The 26,142-nt window shown below is 40.5% G+C and overlaps 1 protein-coding gene and 2 long non-coding RNA genes across 3 annotated transcripts in view; all 3 read right to left on the reverse strand.

Moving 5' to 3' along the window:
• Positions 1-25,710, reverse strand: part of LOC309720893 (B-cadherin-like) — a 40,482-nt gene extending 14,772 nt beyond the window's left edge. Inside the window, exon 1 of the mRNA XM_082558119.1 lies at positions 25,509-25,710. Coding sequence (XP_082414245.1) covers positions 25,509-25,559 — 51 coding nt within the window. The 5' untranslated portion in view covers positions 25,560-25,710. The remainder of the gene's footprint in view (positions 1-25,508) is intronic.
• Positions 14,690-17,143, reverse strand: LOC309721007. Its single transcript, XR_014280627.1, has 4 exons — positions 17,065-17,143; positions 16,811-16,875; positions 16,171-16,257; positions 14,690-15,828 (listed from the first exon to the last, which is right to left on the reverse strand). It is a non-coding gene; the product is annotated as an uncharacterized lncRNA (long non-coding RNA).
• LOC309720920 lies at positions 18,361-21,778 on the reverse strand. The gene is made up of 2 exons (XR_014280604.1): positions 18,903-21,778; positions 18,361-18,730 (listed from the first exon to the last, which is right to left on the reverse strand). It is a non-coding gene; the product is annotated as an uncharacterized lncRNA (long non-coding RNA).
• Positions 25,711-26,142: the final 432 nt, after the last annotated feature.

Consider the following 26,142-nt stretch of genomic DNA (forward strand, 5'->3'; position numbering starts at 1 on the left):
CAAGTAGGCCTGCAGAGCGAGAGCGAAGTGCTCTAATAGGGTGATATGGTACTACAAGGTCATTAAGATAAGATGGGGCCTGATTATTTAAGACCTTGTATGTGAGGAGCAGGATTTTGAATTCAATTCTGGATTTAACAGGAAGCCAATGAAGGGAAGCCAAAACAGGAGAAATATGCTCTCTCTTTCTAGTCCCTGTCAGGACTCTTGCTGCAGCATTTTGGATCAGCTGAAGGCTTTTCAGTGAGTTTTTTGGACATCCTGATAATAATGAGTTACAGTCGTCCAGCCTGGAAGTAATAAATGCATGAAGTAGTTTTTCAGCATCACTCTGAGACAGGATATTTCTAATTTTAGAGATGTTGCGCAAATGGAAGAACGCAGTCTTACATATTTGTTTAATATGTGCATTGAAGGACATGTCCTGGTCAAAAATGACTCCAAGGTTCCTCACAGTGTTACTGGAGGCCAAGGTAATGCCATCCAGAGTAAGAATCTGGTTAGATACCATATTTCTAGGCTTTTCAGGGCCGAGTACAATAACCTCAGTTTTATCTGAATTAAGAAGCAGAAAGTTAGCGGCCATCCAGGTCTTTATGTCTTTAAGACATTCCTGCAGTTTAACTAATTGGTGTGTGTTATCTGGCTTCATGGACAGATAGAGCTGGGTGTCATCTGCATAGCAGTGAAAATGTATGCTATGTCTTCTAATGATACTGCCTAAGGGAAGCATGTATAATGTAAACAGAATTGGTCCTAGCACTGAACCCTGTGGAACTCCATAATTACCTCAGTGTGTGAAGAGGACTCTCCATTTACATGCACAAATTGGAGTCTATTAGATAGATATGATACAAACCACTGCAGTGCAGTACCTGTAATACCTACAGCATGTTCTAATCGCTCTAATAGGATATTATGGTCAACAGTATCGAATGCTGCACATTTGAATCTACTGTTAATGTAAAAGATTTGCATGGTTTCTTTGACTCCATTGATATGCCCTCGCTCCCCCCAGGGCTCAGACAGACTCTGGAAGCCCCTGTCTCAAAGGCAGAAATTCAGGTGGGAATAGCATCTATGCAATCTGGGAAATCTCCAGGTCCTGATGGATTTTCTACAGACTTTTATAAAAAATTCTTGGATGATTTGTCTCCCTTCCTTTGCAAAGTTTTTGCAGAATTGCTAGACTCTGGGGCACTTCCTCCTTCATGCTACCAGGCCTGTATCACAGTGTTACTTAAGAAGGGCAAGGACTGTGCTTCTTATAGGCCTGTATCTCTGTTAAACACGGATGTTAAAATTCTGTCTAAGCTACTGGCGCACAGGCTGGAAAAAATTCTTCCTGCTATAATCTCTCCCGATCAAACTCTAAACTTTAAATCTCTAGACTCACTAATCACTTCATTTATTTGGAATGGTAAACATCCCAAATTGAAGAAATCTATTTGTTAAAAAGTCCTCCGGCCAGGGCATGCGTTACCTGCATGGGAGGAGCATGATTCCACCAGGGGCCAACAGCCAATCAGAGTGTTCACCATTCTCTCCTTGCTGTGGCAATTAACTAGCATACATGCACACACACTAAAATGCAGACATTAACAAAAGTTGCTTACGAAGTATCTCAAAAAACGCAATATACTGCCAAAACAGAACCATTTGTCATTTATGAGATGCAACAAAAAAACGTTTTGAAATCATTGTGATTTCAAAACAGTTTTTGAGTTTTTAAACAGTTCCAACCTGCTGCTGCACTTTTAGCTCTTTACCCTGTCTGAGTACTCCTCATGAGCCGGCTTGTCGCTGTTACAATCCTCAAACCCAGCTGTGCCATCTACCCGCTCCCAAGCCTCACTATTAACTTGTTCTTGGCCAGTGCATCAACCTGAAAGCCTAGGTCCTGACGGTGGAGGCAGTATCATTAGTTCGAGTCACATATCAGGAGCTCTCCTATGGTTTATTAGACCTTTGGTACTCACTAGCCTTCCAGCTTCGACACAGTTGCTACTTAGGTCTTCAGTCTGGAAATGGATATTTCCCAGCTCAGTGGGAGGTTGTCCTGACTGGTCTGTTGGAAGTAAAGCTGCCATTTCCGGCCTCCTCATTGGCAGTGTTGTGGGCAGAGGATGAGGAGCTCGCAACCTCCATTCCAGCTGCTCCCTCTTTCAGTAGAAAGTGGGGTTCTCACAGCCACAGCTCATTTCACTGGGCTCCCTGAAGTTCCAACTACAATCATTAAGACTATTTCTTCTATTCTTGTGCATGAGTGAGCCGTTACTCCGACTGATTCTTGGGTTGCTATGGTCGGAGAGTGTTGGCTGTTTCTGTTCTAGCAAATAAAGTGACTGAGTTTTCTGTTTCTAACCTGATCAACTTAAATGTTGAGAGTTGTAAAAAAAAAAAAGCAAACTCCTGAGTCTTTGTTTTTTGTTTGTTTTTACCTGTTCATTGGGTACATGTAGCTTTAGCCTTTTTGTGTCCCCTAGGCCACAACACACTTCATCACAGACTTTTACAGAAACTGTCTATTATCCACCTGTATAGGCCTCTTCAAAACCTGTTTATTGTGAATCAGTGCATCCCACCACAGGAACTACTTGGTTGCGGTGGTGTGTATATCATTCAGTAAGACCTGTTGCCATTGTTTTGTAAGGATGAAGAGGATTTTATGAAAGGGGGAAGACTGTTCCAGAGTTTCGCCATATTGGGACCTCCACAGTAGCCGGAAACACGTGACCTCCACAGAAATACGTTCCTGCATGGATCATCGACTGTGGAAGCCTTGCAAGTGAATCATTATTATTAATCAACATTATAAAGACACTATTTGTCATGTTAAATTTACTACACTACCATTATTATCTGAGCTATTATTATGATCTATTTATTTATGCTCCAGAAAGAACCACGAGGTCCTGTTTGAAACGGATGTTATCGATTTCATGGTCTAAACCTAAATCTCATGGCAACAGAGCCTTCTCTGTGCCAGGTACCGGACTCTGTCACTTAAGTTTGTGCAGATCTAATTTGTAGATCTGCACAAACACTGAACCACTGAACCAGTCCATTTTAAATCAGTAAAGATTTAAAATGGACTGGAAATAGACTTACAACCAAGATGGATAAATATTTGAAATCAAAAACTAAGGGCTCTGAACTGGGCCCTGGACAACATTCTAATCAAGAAGCAAAAACGGTGAGCTCGAGGCAATGTACAGCGAAAGTTATCTTTCATTTGGAATTACTTTCACTGGAGATCCGAATGCAACGACTTTGTTATTTTTGGTGTGTGTGGAAAAGCTCTTAAACAGTGCCAAGGTAGCAAGCTTGGTCTTTCCTCCCCACTGCTGTCAGACTCCACAACAAAGACTTTAACTGAACAAACACACACATCCACACATGTGCAATAACACTAAGTGCAATAATCTTTTCTGGCATCGTTGTATTTTTACTCAGTTGTATATAGCATTCGTATTCTATTTTTATCTTATTGTATATTTTTATTCTATTTTATTCTACTGTATATAGTATATTATTTTATTCTATTCTGTACAGCTGTGTACTGTATTTATTCTTATTGTATTCTAATTTTTGCGTCATAACTTTTGCACTGTCCACTTCCTGCTGTGACAAAACAAATTTCCCACGTGTGGGACTAATAAAGGTTATCTTATCTTATCTTAAACACCATTTCTACACAAAACATCCCTCACTTCAAAACAAGAACACAGGCTATTTTGTTCACCTGTATGAACACGCTGAGAAACAGGTAACTTTAATGAGAAAAAACGCAAATGTGTCTGAAAGAGCTCTCAAAGCTAGCTACTTAGTAGCTGAACTTATAGCCAAATCCCAAAGACCACACACTGTAGCAGAGACATTAATACTACCTGCCTGCAAAGTCATTGTGAATGAGATTGCTCGGCCCTGACGCGGGAAATAGCCAGTGTCCCGCTTTCAGATAACACAATTGACAGACGTATCGATGACATGTCTGCAGACACTAAAAGTGTGGTTTTGGAGAAGATACGCATCAGTGGGAAGTTTGCAGTGCAACTTGATGAGTCTACAGACATTATTGGACAAACCCAACTCTTGGCCAATTTGCGTTTTGTGGATGGGGACTCCATCAGAGAAAACGTTCTATTTTGCAAGGCACTGCCAGAAAAAACAACAGGAGAGGAAATGTTTTGGGTTACATCCAAATATGTTGAACAAGGAGGACTTAAGTGGGAAAACTCCACAAGTGTCTGCACTGATGGAGCAGCAGCCATGGGCGGGCACATCAAAGGTTGGTTTAGCAGAGTGAAAGCGATACACCCAGATGTTATTGTTATGCACTAATTTCTGCACTGCGAGGCACTCATTACTGAGACTTTACCAGCAGATCTGGAAAAGTACTGGCCCGTGCGTATGAGCTGTGGAAAGAGCTAAAAGTGTTTTTGAGTGATGAGAGGTACAACGATGCAAAGCTGCTTGCAAGTGAGGAGTGGTGTGCAAGGCTGGCTTACATGGCAGATATATTTCAGCATTTAAATGAACTAAGCACACAAATGTAAGGCCGAGATGAAAACCTGCTCAAAAGATAAAATAAATGGATTCCATTCAAAGGTGCACCTCTGGCAACAACATCTGGAAAGTGCCAAGATTGGCATTTTCCCGCTCACTCAGAAATGGCAAGGAGATATGAAAACTGCCACACTGTGTGAAATAATAGGTAAACATTTGAAAACGCTTGAGGAGAAGTTGTCCATTTATTTCCCCTCAGTATCCACTGAATGGCTTTACTGGGTAAGGACCCATATAGCTCAGCAGCAGTTTTTGAAAAGGATATGACTTTGCAGGAGCAGGAGGAACTAACTGAACTGAGACAAGGCCGTGGTTTAAAGCTAAGTTTTGCTGATCTATCTTTGCACAGTTTACGGTTGACTGCTGCCATGTAGTTCCCCATTCTAACAAACAGAGCTATTTTGACATTGCTCCCATTTTCAACAACATATTTATGTGAGCTAAACTTTTCAAGCATGGCTGCTATACAAACCAAAAACAGAACGAGATTAAGAGCTGTTGAGGAAGAGCTTTGTGTATGCCTTTCTTAAATTCCTCCCAGAATATGATCTTTGTGTTCATCTAGATAGGCCCAGGTTTCTCACTGAGTGAGTATAAACAAACTGAGGGACCAACTTTCCATTATATGTATTGTACAAGGCTACAGTGTGTCATTTTGGAAAACGTTTGGTTGGTGGTGTGCCACAGGATATTTGTGATCTATAAAATGTGCGGCGACTCAAAAAAGGTTGAAGAACACTGCCATATAAAACCTGCAGGACACCGGCCCTTGAGGTCTGCAGTCCGCACCCCTGTTCTAGATATTTGTTTTGTGTAAATGCAGACGTATCTCCAACTCAAACTATACCAGCTGCATTCAGGAAACCAAACTTTGATAATGCTTTTATTTATCCACAATATATTCAGTTAAAATATTGTTTTCATTAAAGTGGAATTGTGCTAGTTTCAGTGGGAAATGTATGCAGCTCATTTAAATAAAAAGTTCAAAGAGCTGTGAAAGGTTGTACATTCTTATAAGGATGTGTTGTTTCTGTATCGTCTCTCTCCTGTTAGACTCAACCATCATCTGTTTACTGCTCTAATATCTTCAACATCTTCAGTAAGTTATATTGCACAATTATGTCATCCAATAAAAAACATTCACAGCTTCATACTGCCTTCCATTTTTATCTGCAACATACAAGGAGCAAATGTTTTTACTTTATTTTTGGGATATGGGATATTGCACTTAAACCTAACTAAAGCTTTCAGACAGTGGTCATTGAATATAAACGTGTCTGTAACACAGTAACACAGGTATAAATGATGTGAAATAGAAATACATACCTTGAAGTCTTAATTTAGCTCAAGATGCTGTAGATTCCCGTCAGTAACACTTTCGGTCCGCTAGTAAAACGTAGTTCTATTAATTCAATTCAATTCAATTTTATTTATATAGCGCCAAATCACAACAAAAGTCGCCTCAAGGCGCTTCATAGATACAGAGAAAAACCCAACAATCATATGACCCCCTATGAGCAAGCACTTTGGCGACAGTGGGAAGGAAAAACTCCCTTTTAATCTGCGGTTGATTACCGGAACCGGATGTAAGTCCCAAAAAAAAAGAATTTTGGAACTGAAATTGAAGTGTAGAAGTGAAACTGAAATTATTCGAGAGCTAAATTTTTAAAGGATAAGATGCAGTTTCAAAGCAAATGAATTCATTTTCAAACTATAAAATTCAATTTCATTTTAGTGATGATAATTTTCAAACCAATAAATTGAATTTCAAATTAGGCTAATTCATATTCAGTTTTTAAAAGCATTTATTCAAGTTACAATTCAGATTCAGTCTGAGCAATTCAAATTCAAATTTAACTTTTTCAAATTCAGTTTCTGGTGGCACAGATTTCTGCCCATAATTACATTTGTAACATATTCATTTGCATCCATTTCACATGTATGCAAATGTCTAAAAATACGTACACAACAACCCTCTGGCTCATTTACAAAACCTTGTGTGCACGATACACACAAAGCATGTGTATCAGGTGCTGATGGGGAAACAGATCCCTCTGGATCCCTCTGGATGCTAACTAAGCTGTAAGCTAATCTGATGCTAACTAATGTAAATGTTACCATTCTCACTGCATCAAATAGGTAAAGGTGATGGAGGAAGTTCTGTTCCCCCCCCTTTAAATCCTCATGGTCAAACACTTCAGGCATTTTCTCTCTATGCTCCTGAGGCACCCATACGTGCCACGGATGTGAAGAAGAGCATTCATCCGAAAATTCGCATGAGTTATTGTTCAAAGCATCATTTACCATGGTTCACTGCTGACATCTAGTGGAGAGTATAAGAATAGCATGATTGTTATTGTGTCAAAGGTACTGTACAATTTAGCAAGTGTGTAGATGTTCCTGTATAGTTTACAGCGAATATCTACTGTGTATAAAATCATAAGAATTATAAACTCACTCAGTTTACATACTGAGTTGGTCCTCTGGAAGTGTTTTTGCGACTAAGCTTTTTTTCTAGGTCAGTGTTAACTGACTAAGAAAAAAACGAAATCTTATTTATTTTGTATGTCTTGACTTTATTTTCTTGGTATACTCTTGTATTCTTCAGCTATCTTTACCTGAGCTGTGGTAACGCACAAATTTTCCCACCATGGGATCAATAAAGTCTTATCTTATCATTTCAACCTTCTGATTATTAGCGAAAACGCCCCAAACGCCCCTAATTTGACGCGTGCACATTCGCACCTCCACGCGTGTCCAAGAAAAATCCATCGCGCCTCAAAATATGTGAACCGGAAATGTGGGAGGGATGTGGGAGGAAGTTGTGCCAGACCAGCATCTTTGCTAGATGGCAGCTGTCGAGCTAGCGTTTGAAGAGAGAGTCTCCTTTCTCTATGTACTGTGGAGAGCAGAACAGCGGCGTTAAGGACGTCCTCGCCGTACCTGGGTCCATCAGGTCCTCCAGACAGGTGAGCAGTTTGGTGAGTTTCACCACTTGCTCCAGGAGCTGCACCTGGATGACATTCGATTTCTGCGATATCGCCGTCTTTCCCTCGCCCAATTTGAGGACCTGCTGTCCCACGTTGGTCCAAGTATCGCCGCCTAGACACCAACTACAGGCGCTCAATCCCACCTGCAGAGCGCCTGTCCGTCTGCCTGAGGTTAGTAAAAGTATTTAATATGGTAGTCCTTTATTGATACCTGTGCTAATATATGCTAAACTATCGTTTATAGACATACTATCAATGAATGCCGTCAGTGTTTACTGATAGCAAACTGTGGTACAGAGACGACTGTTTATAATATTTCTAGTGATACTCGAAAGGTCTCATCAAGTCCCGATTTAATTCGACTTATGCTGTTATCAGTGTTTGCAATGATAGCATGGCTGTGGTGTCACATCAATGTATGCTCTCAGTGTTTGCTGATATCAAACTGGTACGAGGACCACTGTGGGTTAATCTTTGTAGTGATACTCACTCCTTTTTATTTAGACCTGGGGCCCGTTCTTCGTACCTCGCTAAGTAAGTTAGCTGGATTTGATTGTTGACGATTTCGCATGATCTTGGATCGTTCGGTTCCCCGAAGCTCATCCGGGACTTGCTGCCATAGCAACAGAGCCGTAAGCGTAAACCTGCTCGGGAGCAGGTTTACTTTATGTAAACAGGATCAGATCGCGGCCACGCAGGTATGTCCGCTTCATTTATACGAAAGCAACAGCGATATTCCACCACTGTTTCACCATAAATAAATAACATCAATGTAACTAAAGATAATGCAGCACTTGATCCTTTTATTGATGTCACACAGATACATACAGGTCATTTCCTAAAAAAGGGAAATGTACTATTAACATTCTATTACATGTATGTGATTATTACAGATGTAATTCATATTTCAGAGTAGTAATTGTAAATTACTTCGTGTAATCAAGATGAGAGACCACGGCTATAAAAGCGAAGGTGGATTTGGGAAGCCTGTCGCAGCCATGTCCTGTCCGTATACGCGAGCCACCCATTGCGGAAGGTGCAAGATTGATAAGGAGAGTCCTCAGAATATATTGCGGGATAGACAGGATCCTTTAGCTCAGCGCGACAGTGTGCTCATAGAGAGATATCGATATTCCCGTGAGGGTATTATTCACTTAACCAACTTGTTGACGAGGGGGTGCAGGACCACCACCTGTCTTTTTTTTGCTCTGCCCTTTTCTTGGTTGCTGTTATAAACAAACAGATTATTCCAGGGTCTCTTTCCAAGAGACGAAAAGCAATATAAGTGATAAATATTACCATTCTGTAGAATATTCTTATATTTCACTTTTACTTGTTCCCATGTTCTAGTGGGTCCTGTTGTGGCTCTAATGTGTAAGGGGATATAATATAACATATTATAATATAATATAATGTAATATAATATTGGATATTATAGTGTAATATAATAAATCTACCCTACCGCCTACTGGTGTTGGCCAGAGGGGCCAATGGCGCGATATGGCAGCCTGGCTTCTGTCAGTCTGCCCCAGGGCAGCTGTGGCTACAACTGTAGCTGCCTCCACCAGTGTGTGAATGTGAGAGTGAATGAATAGTGGCATTGTAAAGCGCTTTGGGTGCCTTGAAAAGCGCTATATAAATCCAATCCATTATTATTGTTATTATTAAATTACTTACGAGTTTAATTTGTCAGCAACTTCCTGCCAGCCCTCTCTCCTTGCTTTTGCAGCCTTTGCAGTGTTCCCTTGCGTTCTGATTAAACTCTGAAACTCCTGAAATCCCTCACTCAAGAGTTCTTGCTCTGCTGCCGAAAAATACAGAGCGCGCTCCTTCGACATTTTCGCCGACCAATCAGAGGGTTGCCGATCAATGTTTCTACTATCGATGCGTAGCCCCTTTTACGACACCCAGTGATCTCACATTACTTCATCCAGCTGTACTGATCGTCAACAGCAGGTGTGTTCGGAGAACCGGATTAGCGAGCTCACGGTTAGCACGATGATTTGGTCTTGGATGTAGTAAGCGACGTACGAAGAACGGGCCCCTGGTTTAATTCTGGGATAGTTGAATATTTGTATATAATTCCTGCAGCTGTCAGACTCTATAACAGGGGTCGCCAGCCTTTCTTAAAACTGAGAGCTAGATAAAATTGTGAACAGTTTGGTTCATCTTTAGTTACATGGTTCTATCTTGATAAGCTGTCTTATCACAGATTAATTTTTCAAAAATATTAATGATTTAAGCAAGGAAAGGGCTACATGTCAACATACAACTCTTTATTTCTATTAATGTCTTACTTCATTCCTACCTGATTGACATGTTTAGGAATTATGAGTGATTGGCTCACTGTAGTTGTGAAAGTTGCTACCAATCAAATTATGATATGTTAAAGTTAAAACCAAACACAACTGTTTAATATTTACGGAGCCCCTCTGATGACATGGTACAAAAAATAAATAAATTGTGGCCACGAAATACTTATTTGTGGCCACGAAATAGGTATAACGTGCCCACGAAATACTTATTTGTGGCCACGAAATACTATTTCGAGGGCACGAAACAGGTATAACGTGCCCACGAAATACTTATTTGTGGCCACGAAATACTATTTCGAGGGCACGAAATAGGTATAACGTGCGCACGAAATGCTAATTTGTGGGCACGAATTGGGTATAACGTGGCAACGAATTACGCATTTGTGGCCACGAAATAGATAACGTGCGCACATCTTATTGATAGAATTCCTGGACAGCTGCGTAGAGACACAAGCATAAAAGTAGGCTAAATACACCATGGACAGAGACAGTCTGATTGAGTTTTATTTCAGGCTGGGAATGAGCTACAAATGCATTTTGAAAAGCCTGGCAATGCAAGGAACCATCATTACGGAGAGACATTTAAACCGGATATTGAGAGCCAAGTCGCTTTACAGACGTAAGTACGACCTGGACGCCGGGATAGATTTTATTGTGAACCAACTGCAAGGGCCTGGGAAGGATCACGGTTATCGGTGGATGTTTACAAAGTGCAAACAACACGGCATTGCGATCAGGAAAGAAGACGTCAGGATCCTCATCTCTTTACTGGACCCAGTAGGTTCCCAGGTTCGCCAGACCAGACGTCTCAGAAGGAGGCAATATTTTGCTCAGGGGCCTAACTTTGTGTGGCACATAGACTCTTATGACAAACTAAAGCCATATGGGATATGTATTAATGGATGCATCGACGGTTTCTCACGCAACATCATTTGGCTGCGGGCCGCACACACTAACAGTGACCCAAAGGTTATCGGAGGTTACTTTGTGGAAGCAGTGGAGAGTCGTGGGGGTTTCCCCAGGCTCGTACGAACTGACATGGGCACTGAGAACGTGTTGGTCAGAGACCTCCAGCGTTATTTACGGAGAAATGACGGGGATGATAGAGCAGGAGACAGAAGCTACGTCACAGGAGCAAGTACCGCAAACCAGAGAATTGAGAGCTGGTGGGGAGTGATGAGAAAAGAAGGAGTCGAGTCATGGATCAAGCTTCTAGGAGAACTGAAGGACGAAGGATTCTTCTTTGGGGATTTCATTGACAAAGCTCTGTCACAGCTCTGCTTCATGCCAATCATTCAGGTAAATGACCCATATTATGATAACCAGTGGTGGTAATTAATTACATTAAATTAAGCTGTTTTAGCAGTAAGGGTAACAAAATAATTGTTCACATAGTTAAAACGACGTTACCTTTACCGTACGGTAAATGCAATGTATTCCTAACGTTGTTGAAGGTCAACTGCGCTCTGTATGTGCGTAATGGAGGCTGAAGCATCAACCCAGCCAAAGTTTTTAAATCAGGGAACACTTTGCCAATTGAACTGATCAGAAGTCAGCACGACTTAAATGTTGTTTTTTTCTGATCGGAGGACATTATCCTTGTCTGCACTCATTCTGCATCAGCAGTTATGCTGCAGCTAACGATCTGTCACTGCCAGTCTGTCAAAAGCAGTCAGGCTTCACGCATCAGTAACTCTTCAGCGCTCTATCATTGGTACGTTCAGGTCTGAGATGATATTGGATCCCCTCATGGGATTGAAAAATATTGATTTTGTCACCTGTATTATGCGCATAAAGTTGAAAAGCTTTGCGCATCCGCACCAAGATTAGTATTAGTATTAGTATAAAGCCCAGATCCCACAACTCAGTGGTTTGCCTGGTGTGGTTCTTTCTTTTCTTTTTTTGCCATCACTCCCTCTTCCTTTGGTTTTCATTAAACTGCATCCAAACATTGCTGCTTTTCAGTTCATTTAAGGATGCACCACACTTATTTTCGACCATTTTAAAAATGCCTTGTATTACAGCTCTGACCTAATTCTTGTTTCTTCATCAGGAGGTATTGAATGACATCCGGAGTGTTTGGAATGCTCACCGTATAAGGCCCTCAAAGAATAACAACGTGCCCTGTGGGATACCTGATGTCATGTACATGGCCCCTCACCTTTGGGGTGCAGAAGACTGTCTCGTTCCACTGACAGAAGATTTGACCTTGTGTAAAAATAGCTGCACTTTTGTTAGTTCAGTCCCATGTGATGTGCAAGTATTTGATTTGTGCACAATAATAATGGAGGAATCAAGCTTGGAATTCCCATCTACCATGTCCCAGGCCCTTGATTTATATTTTCATCTCAGGGATACAGTTCGTTCACAGTTATTTGAGGCTACTTAAATGGACACAAACATACAAATGTAGTACATTTTGTACTTCAGTACGTATTCCTACAGCTTAATGTACTTATTATTAAGTAATTATTTTTCTCCAGTGTGTAGTTATCTTGTCTTTGTATCAAAATTATCAGAAAAGACTGTATAACATAATTTTCATTTTGTCCATGTCAGTAAATTAACTCATCATGAAGTGTTGCTTGCTCTTGGTAGCTACAAAGCGTGGAGTATTAAACTAAAATATGATACAGGTTAGAAAAAAAAAATCCTTTTGAGATTGAGTTAAACTTATCACACTGTTAAAGCATCAAAAGTTGTTCATAATAGTTTTTGGTACCAAAAATGTGTTCATTTCTAACAAAAAAAGAGCACCTTGGATAACAACCACATAGACTGGCAATATATCTAATGTTGTGATCAATTAGACAAGAAGACCAAGTAGGCTAAAGTGTAGAATCATAGTTGTGTCACCAATGCTCCAAATGTTTCTTGAGCCTATAATTTTGTTATTGTGGAATAGATTAAAGCAATCCCATGTTTGATAAAGAACGGCTTTTTTTCTTAAAAATCACAGCACGTGTATGACATTATAGAATGAGTAGTTAAATAACTTTCAGCTGTGTCATTAGACATGTTCATGTTTAAAGATGTATAGAATGTAACAGAGAGGACAAAGTTTTGTACCAATGAGAATGGTTTACTGGTGTCTTTCAAAATACACCATACTCAAAAACAGGTTGTATTTTGCATATAATAACAGGATAAAATAACAGTTATTTCTAAAATGTTATACAAACCTCTTTACAATGTAACCAATCTCTGTAATTGACAACTTTTCTTCTAAACCCATTAGGAACATAAAGGTTCACATTCTTGTTTCTATTAAGATTTCTGCAAACATCTGAAATACTTTAATATAGAACATGCTTAATCAGTTGGAATATGGTATTTGTAATGGTGTTGTACTTATGTATGTATATACAGTAGAAAGCACTCAGCAATCTTCCAGTTTGTAGAACTGTTACTGTATGCTATATTGGAAATATTTGTTACTCTTCCTGTAGTAAAAAAGTATTAGAATGTTAAAATTAGTAATTTATTTTGGCACTAGCCAAAAACACAGTAACAATGTGTGCAGCAGGAACAGATGCACTTCTATGTTTAGTGTACGGATTCCTACCAGGTGAAGCACTGAAAATGTTATTTAAATATGTATATGTATTTTCAACTGGTGTTGTTTTGTGGTCTCATTCCCCAACCAATTTGTTGCCTTATTTTGTCCCCAACACTCACTGCTGCTTCTGCAAAATCAGAGTGCTAAGTGCTGTCTACTACAGGTAACTCCACTTTAAAAAACCTGAACATTCCCTTTAGCTTACTATTTTAATTGGGGGGAGAAACTAAGAAAGCACTTACTGACCAGATGAAAAAAAAGGCTGCACATGAAAAAGGCACAACGGGCTACACTGTTAAGAGAACTTAACCACCCAGTCTATTGAACATTCACATTCATTCCTTCATGTTACTGTTAACTACACCCGTGTTTCTATGAACTGTTAGGGTGGAAAACCTAAAACGTGTAGGGCAGAGTGCCTTGAGGACCAAGGTTGGGTAACACTGACCTACACCACATCCATCACCCACATAGAGCTTGCGAGAATGCTGTTAAATTCACTGCGAAAGTCTGGATAGCTGTGATAACCAAGGGGCAGCTTTAGTACACATCCACATGTGTGGGATTGTGGTCTGCGGAGGAAATCTGTAGTTTCTATGAACTCAATTAGTATGGCTTTATCCAACAGATTGGATCCTGTACAGAACCGCAGGAAAAGCTGAAGATAATTGAAATCAATTTCTCCAATGTACCTTTTCAGGTAACGAGAAACTGTTGACTGGGCAGCTGTCATCTCCTCTGGAAAGATTAGAAGCTCCTTCACTGTTTTTACAGTCGGTTTTTTTTCTGCTATGAAATGATGCAGTCCTTCTGGTGGGAGTAAACCAGCTACAGAACCCACAACGGGACGCCAGCACTTGATTACAAACATTGGGGCCTGAATAAGTACTTTGTGTCCTATCTGTGCCAAAACAGGGAGCAGTGTGTCCTTGGTAGGAACCTGCTTGCACTCATGTGCATCAAGTACTTCCAGCAATTCATCTGTATCCACTGAATTGAAGTCATCCAAAGCCTTCAGGAGAACAGATCGCTCTTCTTGTGAGACGTACAAAAGAAAGGAATCTTTTAAACTACTGGTTGTTGAGCCGTACAATATCTCCTCCAGAAAGGGTATTGCAAGCTTCACTGGGAAGTAACCAGCTTGCTTCCACCCTACAACAAACACTCTAGCTATAGCCTGCCATTCTTCACACTGAAAGTCATGCCGAATGAATGGGACTTTCACCTCAAATCCCAATGTGCAGCTGTCATAGAAATCCATCCAAAATTCTGTCAGGCAGTCCCGCAAAACACCACTTCCTTCCCCCTGTTCAAGCTCTCCATTTGGTAACAACATTTTGATATTGACCTCAGATGAAATAATGTTTGAGTCCTTAAAGGCACTGATCAAATCAGTAAGACAATGACCTCTTCTAACAGTTAGTATTACGGGACAAGATCGTGGTTCAGGGGGTGCTTGGTCAGGAATATTGGCCTCTCCTGTCAGCCCCGGTGAGAGAGACAATGTGTGATGAGGTGGATCAGACTCTTTTTCTGTAAACAGTGTTTCAGGGTTTAGTTCAACCACACTAATATCCACCCTGTTATCCCCACTAATAATAACAACTGCATCAGAATCTTCACTTTCACCTACATTTGGCAGACCATCCCATGGTAATGTGTCATTCAGTTCAAAATATCCACTTGTGGAAGCTCCATCATTAATTACAAAGTTTGATGGTTCTGAATTTATGTTTTCCGCCAACAGATCATCAGCGGCCTGATTAGGTTCATTGCCAGTGAGATCTACCACAGAGGGCTGGGTTATTGCATGATTGGCCTCTACGTCTTGGGGCTGCTGTTGTGTTTTCTTTCTGGTACACAGATAAAGTCGCAGAATTTTGACTTTACTTTGCTTATACAACTCATCAACTGTACTGGAAGCATCCACATGCATCTGTGAGCTCTCAATATGAGTTGAATAGTGTGAAAGACTTTTGTTTTTTTTTGAGGTGCCATTGGGGAAAAACAGATTTTCAGCCATAAGTTTGATATTTGACACTGTTTCATTTTTATCTACAGATAAATGCCTTGTTCCACCACCACTTACAGACTTCACCTGTTTGAACCCACCCTTCGACTCATCAAAATCCATCCAGCCAACCTCAATTCGTCTAACTGTTCGTTTTGCATTTGTATTTTCTGCCCACTGAGACAATTTCTTTTTAGGAGGCATTCCCTCAGCTCCTGTCAGTCTTTGTCGTAGCCTTGAGAGTATAGATTCTTTCCTGGATGGTGACGTCCGTGACAGTGTTGCTTGTCTGCAGAAGGCCACAGTGGAGACTCTATCGCCAACTTTGGGGATGTACTTTGCCAGGTCACTGTCTGTCATTAAGGGAATGACAGTTTCATCAATCTGAAAAATATAAATAACAAATTAATAAAATTGTCAATATTAAAAAAACAATGAATACATACAACTGCATATTTTAGAGTTGTTTTTTGCTATCTACTTTTGATAACAGATACTTTTGGTAATGTGGTACACATTTGTCCAACATAAGATGAACAAAAATTGCTTTTAAAATTACTCTTTAAACATATCACGTCATTAATTAATGTCACTGATTAAACACAAATATGAAATTCAATAAATTCTTTTAGAATGTGCATAGTAAATTGTGGATTGCGGCTTTCCGTTCAAAAACAAACACACAGACACACACGCACGCACACAGCAAAAGCTGCAGTGGCTTACATTCTCATCTTCAAGTTTCTTGATCACATCTTCTTCAACTTTGCGCTCTGTTAAGAATTCTCGCAGCCGAGTATCCATAGCTGACCTCTAAACCACATGAAAATAAAATTAGTATTTTTACACTCAGTTATAAATTTTATGTAGCAGATTTTTACATGATAGCCTACCTATAAAATCACTTTATCTATGGCAAATCAGAATTTGATAATGATTGTTTTATTACTTAGATATTATCTATGGTAATGAGGAATGGAGCGATTGTCTACTTGGAGTTTAAGTAGTTCAGCATGAGCAATGACAACCTGCATCAATACAAAATCATTCCGATCACTGTATGCTTTATTAGTTCCCTTGGCAACGTGATAACCGCAGTGAGCTACTGTAACTGCAAGGCTTCATCCGATAATGCGTTGAAAGCTACGGCTCATTTAGCATGTATTACCTTAACAAGTGTGACTCACATGATGCTACTTTCAAAGGACATGTTCAGCAAAAAAAGGCAATTTTAAGATGCTTTCCATCTAAAACTGTTATTATTGTCCAGACCAGATTAGTTGCACCAGCTAGTATGGTGATGTGGCCAGGGTAAAAGAGAGACACCTTCGTGACACAGAGAACTAAGGTTTTATGTTGAACATACCTCATTTATTAGTAGCCTTCAGCCTTGCTCTACTTTGAAAGTGTGCTGCGGGGCCGCCGCACGTCCTACAGTTAAAAATGAGTTTACGGCTACATATTAGCACAACAAAACAACGTGTACTAACAACATGAGGATACAACATTTGAAACGTCAGCAGATACCATTTAGAACATAGTAACAATATAGGTCTGAATAAATAACTGCCGAATTGCGGGATAACAATATGAAATAAATATAAAATATAATACACTCACCTTAAGGACATCACCAACAGCAAGGACTCCGTACTATGGCTGACGCAGGTTCTAGTGAATGTGCCCTGGGATAATATATATATATATCATCAAGTGTTTCGTGGCCACAAATAAGTATTTCGTGGGCACGTTATACCTGTTTCGTGCCCTCGAAATAGTATTTCGTGGCCACAAATAAGTATTTCGTGGGCACGTTATACCTATTTCGTGGCCACAAATAAGTATTTCGTGGGCACGTTATACCTGTTTCGTGCCCTCGAAATAGTATTTCGTGGCCACAAATAAGTATTTCGTGGGCACGTTATACCTATTTCGTGGCCACAAATAAGTATTTCGTGGGCACGTTATACCTATTTCGTGGCCACAAATAAGTATTTCGTGGGCACGTTATACCTATTTCGTGGCCACAAATAAGTATTTCGTGGGCACGTTATACCTATTTCGTGGCCTCGAAATGATATTTCGTGGCCACAATTTATTTATTTTTTGTACCATGTCATCAGAGGGGCTCCGTAAATATTATATCTAATATATATTATGTAATTATCCTTATAATTACAAAATGTTTTATGTAAGATTTATGTTTTGTGATTTAAATCTGACATCACAAAAGTGTTTTGGAATTTGAATAATGTATTTTGTAACTGCAGTACACATAATACTAATTTTGAACAATTTTGTCCAGGTTCCTTGTCACCGGGGACTCCTTCAGCACCAAGCGTTCAGTTTCAGAGTCGGTGTGTCCACGGTGAGCCAGATCACCCCCCAGGTAGCGACGTCCATCTGGGACTGTCTAGTGGACGACTTCATGGCTGTGCCTTCACCTGGAGACTGGCGGTCCATCACAGAGGGATTCCAGGAGCGCTGGAACTTTCCTCTGTGCTGTGCAGCTCTGGATGGGAAGCACGTCCAGACAAAGGCACCCCATATATCATATAGGAGACACACACATTGATATACACTAAATATTTATTTCATTTCATTTTTTTGTGGTACCCAAATTGATGCAGCTGCTTGATTTTGTTTAAACAATTATTGCACACTTTCTGTAAATCCAGTAAACTTCTTTTCACTTCTCAAATATCACTGTGTGTGTCTCCTGTATGATATTTAACTGACATTTTTATTGTAACAACCAACGATTTATACAGGAAAATAATGTCTATTAACAAGGTTGCCCAAACCTTTGCATCCCACTGTATTAGTATATTTTGTCATTAGTATAATATGAAATAAATTCTACATGTGTCAAGTCGTGTGTAGTAGGACATACGTGTAGTAGAACTGAGACATTAGTCATTATAAAAATTTATTTGAAATAATATTAAAATTCTCACACAGAAAAACATTAAACATAAAATATAAGAATTTACAGAGAGACAGGAATAAAAAGGACCAGCTGCTCTCCAGAGCAGGAACAAGGCTGAGGAGGAAATGCTCCATTGGAGACTGGTGTGGCCTCTTCAGGGACTCCAGGATGGCCAGCTCCACCGCCGATGGACCGTCCTGGGACCGTTGTTCCAGATCTACTGGCGTTTAGATCTACTGGCGTTTAGATCAACTGGCGTTTGCCACACATCTGTTCGACCAACGCCAGTTGATCTAAACGCCAGTAGATCTGGAACAACGTCCCTCATCTGCCTTGGAGCCGTCCTCCTTTGTGGGCCTGTAAAACAGCACAAAACACAAAGAAATGAGAAAACTGCTACTAGATTTTAATTTCAAGATCGAAAAAAACAAAAAAACAGGATATAATCAGATTGGTTGTAGATATTTAGTAAAGGTGATCACAAGGCAATCCCACCGACTAAAAAGCTATCAGTGCTTGCTGTACATACCTGTGGTGCAGCAGCAGCAGCTCAGGGACTGGGGATGCTCTGCTGCAGAATCAGTTGGTTCCATCAATACAGTATTAAATGTTAACAGGTTGAATATAATAATCATAGAGTAGACAGTGGTCCCTCATTTATTGCAGCAGGGGTTCTCAGAATAACTAGCCCCTGGCCACGCACTTTATACACTTTTTTCCACACACACACATGAACATTGGTCACAGTTCTCACAATTGATTCTCAAAGTGCAAACCTTTGTAGATTGCAAAACGTAAAAGTATTATTATGCCGCGGTTTGTCTTCATCTGCCCGCCACTTTCGTGCGCCTTTTTCCCTCGCGGTGCAGGTGTCTATTTCCGAATGAGGCTCATAGTTATGAGTGTTTTTGTGCTGTTTTTTCTATCGGACGTGATGGTTATCAAAACCAAACGTGATAAATTTGGCAAGCGCAGGAGACACGACACGGAGCAGATTTGTCAATCAGGCTGCAGATTGCAATGCTGTACTGTGCAAAAAAAAGAAAATGAAAAAGAAAATCAGCAAAAAAGCGAAGCAGTGACGGATGAACAGCGGGACCACTGTGTGCTGTTTATTAATAAACAAAATATATTCCTAAATGACAACATGCATAAAAGCAGAACGGTATTTGTACGTCAGTGGGAAAATAGCGGTGGCTTGCTAACTTTTGTGCGGCTTCCCCGGGTCAGTGAAAACTTTCAAAAGAGAAATGAATGAACTTACCAGGTTGCCCGTCTCTTCACATATCTTCCTCCAAGCTCGGTCCTTTATATTCCTGTCTCGGTACTGAAAGCAGCTGGTGTCGTACAGCTCCGGGTGGTTTGCTACTGCGTTGATTAGCCTTCCCTCCATTGAAGAATGAAGGGCTTTGGCTGGATCTGCCCCTTTGACCTAGGTCAGAGCACGTCACCAGGCTCCTGATTGGTTGTCGCGGTGCGATTTGACGCTGGAGTTCAGATTTTTCCAACTGAGCGGTAGACGCGAAACGCGTGTATGCACAAAATGCAACACAAAAACTCACGCGCGTGGTTTTTTTCGCGAATCAAACGCGCTACACTGACACGCGTTTCAGCGTTTTCGCGATATGGCAAGCCATTAGTATGGCAAGCCATTAGTGCCAAAAATCGCCACTTTTCTAACCCGTTTGGTTAAGAAATGGCGTAAAAAACGCCGTTTAATTATTCAAAACGCCGAATAAAAGGGCGTTCTGTTCCGACAAACGCAGTTTTTTCCGACTCTCACGTGGCGCCCTGAACGCACCATCCGAGTGACATAAAAAGCGGCATTCAAAGACAGACGGAAACGCCGTTTTTTCCGCCACTCGGCAGAAAACGCCGTTCAAAGATGCATAAAAACGGCGTTTCTTACGGCGTTCTGTGCCAGCTGTAACGGCGTTTAAAGCTGCGTTTTATTGAAATTATGCAGGGCACTCCCCATGGTTCCCTCATCCAATAACTTTCAACTCATTTCACCCAATCAAAGAAGAGGAAGTGCAGACCACACTAATGCATCACCGATTCACCTTGCTGCTAAGTGATTGCCTATTTGGTACCAGTGCTTGTTACCCACTATGCATTTTGATATGTTTAAAGCATGATCAAACAAGCAAACAACGGCATTCTTTTTGTGAAACAAGACCTTAACTGTGTGGCACATTGGGTCCCTTGTTTACTTGAGGGATCAGCTATTAGCGCTGCGCTACCGCAGTGTAGCATCATGATGCTAACGGAGTCCTGGCTAACACCGCAAACTCCGGACATGAGTGTGGAGCTGCCCGGTTTCCAGCTGCTGCGGGCTGACAGGACGAGATAGCGGTGAGAGGAAAGGCAGTGTTTGTGAACAATGAGCTGATACTTAATTTAAAATATTGCGTACATATCTCATATATATAATAAACTAAACTTGCGTAAACGTTACAGCAGCTGATAATGATAAACAACTATAAAACATTTACAGTAAAGAATTAGATGAAGAAAAAACGGTATAGTAGGTCTTGAAGTGGCTCAGTACAGTGCAGTGGACATAAAGTGATTTGGTGTGTGTTTGGTGTTGTGACAGTACACAGCTGAAAAAAAGTGTTAACATTAGAGAGCAGATCACTTTTCTCCAGACAGACTTTGTACAAACCCAGTTCTGAAAATACTAGTCTCCTGTGTAAAATGTAAAAAAAAAAGAGAGAGAGAAGAAAGCAGTGATTTGCAAATCTCAAAGCCATTATTTATTCACACTGTAACATAGAAAATATGTCATGTGTTTAAACCTAGACTATGTCGTTAAAAATAACTCCTTTTGAATTTGATGGCAGTAATATGTTTCAAAACAGTTGGTATGGGGTGAGAAAAGGCTGGAAAAATAAGTGGTTCTAAAAAGAAACAGCTGGAGGGACATTTTAAAAGTAATTAGGTTACTTGGCAACAGGTCAGTAACATGATTCGATATTAAAATAACATTTTAGAGAAGCAGAGATGATCTGAAAGAAATGTGGGCAGAGGTTGGTCAATCTGCAAAAAACTCCATTAACAAATTGTGCCAAAATTTCAGAATAATGTTTCTCAGGGTTAAGTTGGGAAGACTTGAAATAGTGCATCCTCTGGAGGTATCAAAATATATTTTATCAAAAGATTCAGTGACTGGAGAAATCTCTTTGCAGAAACAATGAGGCTAAAAGCCATGATGTCAGTGATCTTCAAACGCTCATAGGAAAGTTATCATCATGGAGCATTAAACAGACATGATTCTATCATGGAAATCAGTGCATTTCCTGTATCCTTTTGGGCAACAGACCCGAGTCACACTTTTAGAGAAGTACCTGGTGAAGTGGATTGAGAGGAATATCCATGATGCATGGCAGTTTGTTTGTTTGATTCTTTTGTCCCCATGACAGAACAGAGAAAACCGACTCATAGTGTGTTAAAACATTTATATTTCTTTTTATTCAATCATCTTCCGGAAGAGAGAGACCCCTGCACAGTTCAAACGCCAGTTGCAAGAGCTCTAACATTAGAATCATAAGCTGTGCCTCATATAGGTGTTATTTTGGTACTTTCCATATAAGCAATGTTTCAGACTGTGTGACGTGCAAAGTTCCTCTTTTCTGTATCTTGTCTATTAATATGCCTGTGCACTACAACTTCCTGTTTTTTAGTCTGGCTGAGCACTTAGTTTGTGAGTCAAAAGTGGCCTTGCTCTACAAGCCTTCATTATTAAAGTACATAAAACAATCTAATGAGCAGATACACATTAAAAATATTTCTTTTGTCCTTAACAACAGGTAAACTAGTTATGTTATGTGCAGCGCTGTCATGTGCCACTGTCAAATTCGTGTAAGACATCCAGAGTACTCTGATGACATTGACAAGGACATCTCCAGTTTAAATGGGAAACAATTATTTCATGTTCTTGAGATTACTTATTTACATCACTTTTCAGAAAACGTACAGGGAGTGCAGAATTATTAGGCAAATGAGTATTTTGTCCACATCATCCTCTTCATGCATGTTGTCTTACTCCAAGCTGTATAGGCTCGAAAGCCTACTACCAATTAAGCATATTAGGTGATGTGCATCTCTGTAATGAGAAGGGGTGTGGTCTAATGACATCAACACCCTATATCAGGTGTGCATAATTATTAGGCAACGTCCTTTCCTTTGGCAAAATGGGTCAAAAGAAGGACTTGACAGGCTCAGAAAAGTCAAAAATAGTGAGATATCTTGCAGAGGGATGCAGCAGTCTCAAAATTGCAAAGCTTCTGAAGCGTGATCATCGAACAATCAAGCGTTTCATTCAAAATAGTCAACAGGGTCGCAAGAAGCGTGTGGAAAAACCAAGGCGCAAAATAATTGCCCATGAACTGAGAAAAGTCAAGCGTGCAGCTGCCAAGATGCCACTTGCCACCAGTTTGGCCATATTTCAGAGCTGCAACATCACTGGAGTGCCCAAAAGCACAAGGTGTGCAATACTCAGAGATATGGCCAAGGTAAGAAAGGTTGAAAGACGACCACCACTGAACAAGACACACAAGCTGAAACGTCAAGACTGGGCCAAGAAATATCTCAAGACTGGTTTTTCTAAGGTTTTATGGACTGATGAAATGAGAGTGAGTCTTGATGGGCCAGATGGATGGGCCCGTGGCTGGATTGGTAAAGGGCAGAGAGCTCCAGTCCGACTCAGACGCCAGCAAGGTGGAGGTGGAGTACTGGTTTGGGCTGGTATCATCAAAGATGAGCTTGTGGGGCCTTTTCGGGTTGAGGATGGAGTCAAGCTCAACTCCCAGTCCTACTGCCAGTTTCTGGAAGACACCTTCTTCAAGCAGTGGTACAGGAAGAAGTCTGCATCCTTCAAGAAAAACATGATTTTCATGCAGGACAATGCTCCATCACACGCGTCCAAGTACTCCACAGCGTGGCTGGCAAGAAAGGGTATAAAAGAAGAAAACCTAATGACATGGCCTCCTTGTTCACCTGATCTGAACCCCATTGAGAACCTGTGGTCCATCATCAAATGTGAGATTTACAAGGAGGGAAAACAGTACACCTCTCTGAACAGTGTCTGGGAGGCTGTGGTTGCTGCTGCACGCAATGTTGATGGTGAACAGATCAAAACACTGACAGAATCCATGGATGGCAGGCTTTTGAGTGTCCTTGCAAAGAAAGGTGGCTATATTGGTCGCTGATTTGTTTTTGTTTTGTTTTTGAATGTCAGAAACGTATATTTGTGAATGTGGAGATGTTATATTGGTTTCACTGGTAAAAATAAATAATTGAAATGGGTATATATTTGTTTTTTGTTAAGTTGCCTAATAATTATGCACAGTAATAGTCACCTGCACACACAGATATCCCCCTAAAATAGCTAAAACTAAAAACAAACTAAAAACGAATTCCAAAAACATTCAGCTTTGATATTAATGAGTTTTTTGGGTTCATTGAGAACATGGTTGTTGTTCAATAATAAAATTATTCCTCAAAAATACAACTTGCCTAATAATTCTGCACTCCCTGTACATACAGGTCTAATTCAAAACTGCATACCTATTTTTTAATGCATGTTGAAAGGGCAAAAATATCCCTGAGATACTGTTAACATTATTAAATTTGAAGGCTATTATACAGTGGTATTAATTTAAACTGAACACAAAAGGATTTTGATCAAAGTTAATGTCTCCACTTGTTTCAAAAAAATAATTCTGTCATTTATTTGCTTTTATTATTTATTTATATGCCCTCCGCGGACCATCTCTGTAATGTGTGGGTGATTAGTGGCTCCGTGCACACTAAAGGCTGCACACAGGGACAAGGCGCACTAGGTTACGATCAGATCGGAGAGGTGATGAACTGTATGCCACTTTTTCATTGGCATACATTAAGTACAATGTTTTATTGCCTACAGTGGGACAGGTCACATACTGGGTGAAGGTGGGCAGTGTAGAGTCCAGTGAGACATGATTAAAGTCCCCTGATATTATAAGAAGAGCTGTCGGAGATTGCGTTTGGAATCTGCGGACCACAGAGATTCACAGGCTGCCTCCACGGATGCTAACGCTATCAGATGGGATTATTTTAACAAACCATTAACATTTTGGCTGATAACTATTTTTATTCTCCTGTAACTTTACTATATAAAGAGCTAAATCCTCCAAAGTTTCAGGAGTAATGCGTCATAATAAGAGGTGTTTGTGAACTAAAAATCAACAATGTGGGATACTGTTTCCCGTGATTTGGACAGTCCAGCGTGTGCTCCCGACGCAGGGGAAACAAATTCTGTCGGGGATACCTAGTTTGGCACGACACCTGTATACTGCCACTGTGACCGGGTTAGCGTCATTAGCTCCTCAATCATATCAGGGAGCAATCTCACATTTACAGTGATTACAGGAAGGAGAGATGGTGTGTAAGGTGTCCTTCTCGGGAGACATCACCCCCGTCTCTTTCCTCACTGGGGACGTAGGGTCTGTCTGCCGGTAGCGTAGCTGCAGGGCGCAGCGCTAACAGCTGATCCCTAACGTAAACAAAGAAGCCATGCACCGAGTGTCCAAATACGGGTGAAAAAAGTGGAGACAAAAGAAGAGAAAAGTCAACATAACTAGCACGAAGCGGTAATGCATGATGGCAGAATCTGATTGCTAAGACATAAGTTAAAGGTTAAGAAAAGTAAAGAGGAAAATAAGAAAGAAGCTAGCTCTGCTTATTACCTGTTAGCTGCCATAACATGTAACACAGTTAAGGTTTCAGAAAAAGTATTCTGTCGTTTGTTTGCTTGATCATGCCTTAAACACATCAAAATGCATAGTGGGATTATAATACAAGTCAATACTGTGACAAGCACTGGTACTGAATAGGCAATCACTTAGCAGCAAGGTGAATCGGTGAGTGTGGTCTGCACTTCCTCTTCTTTGATTGGGTGAAATGAGTTGAAAGTAATTGGATGAGGGAACCATGGGGAGTGCCCTGCATAATTTCAATAAAACGCAGCTTTAAACGCCGTTACAGCTGGCACAGAACGCCGTAAGAAACGCCATTTTTATGCGGTAGCTCCAGCTCCAGAGAAATGAGTGAATATAGACTGCCAAATCATAACCAAAGAAGGAAGTCTCACCTCAGAAGCGATGACTAAAGTGCCAAAAAGTGCGAGCCAAGCAGTCTCCATCTGTGTAAATGCTCTTTTTTTAATATTCCCTGCACATATATGATTGTAACCAATAATAATTAGAAGAATTCGAAATATAGACCTATATAGACAGCAATGATCTGAGTCCGAGCTCAGCCATCCACATTCAGAAGATTTCAGTCTCTTCCTCTTCCTGATAATGTGTCTCTCACTCCCCGTGTATTTCTCACCCATACACACACACTGAAATTCAGACTTTAGCCACAGTTGTTTACTAAGAAGCACTAAAAAAATCATATGAAACTGTTATGAAACAGCCTCAAAACCACCAGCATCTGGGCATCAGATACTGCATGCTCAGTGTTGAGCAGGCGACCACATGCCATATAGCATGTGTAGGGGATTGGGTTTGAGTCTGACCTGCGGTCCGTTGCTGCATCATCTCCCTCTCTTTCTCACCAGCTTTCTGTCTATATTCACTGCTACACTATCCAATAAAGGTTTTAATCCTTTTTAAAATAATCTTAAAAAAGAGAGACCAGATGATGTGTGCTCATTTTGGACTCTTTCTTAGTCAGATCTGAGTTACTTTATTTGTGGGGTCTCAGCTTTGTGTGAGGTG

Source organism: Aulonocara stuartgranti (assembly GCF_965226115.1).
Source record: "Aulonocara stuartgranti genome assembly, chromosome: 13".
Lineage (NCBI taxonomy): Eukaryota > Metazoa > Chordata > Actinopteri > Cichliformes > Cichlidae > Aulonocara > Aulonocara stuartgranti.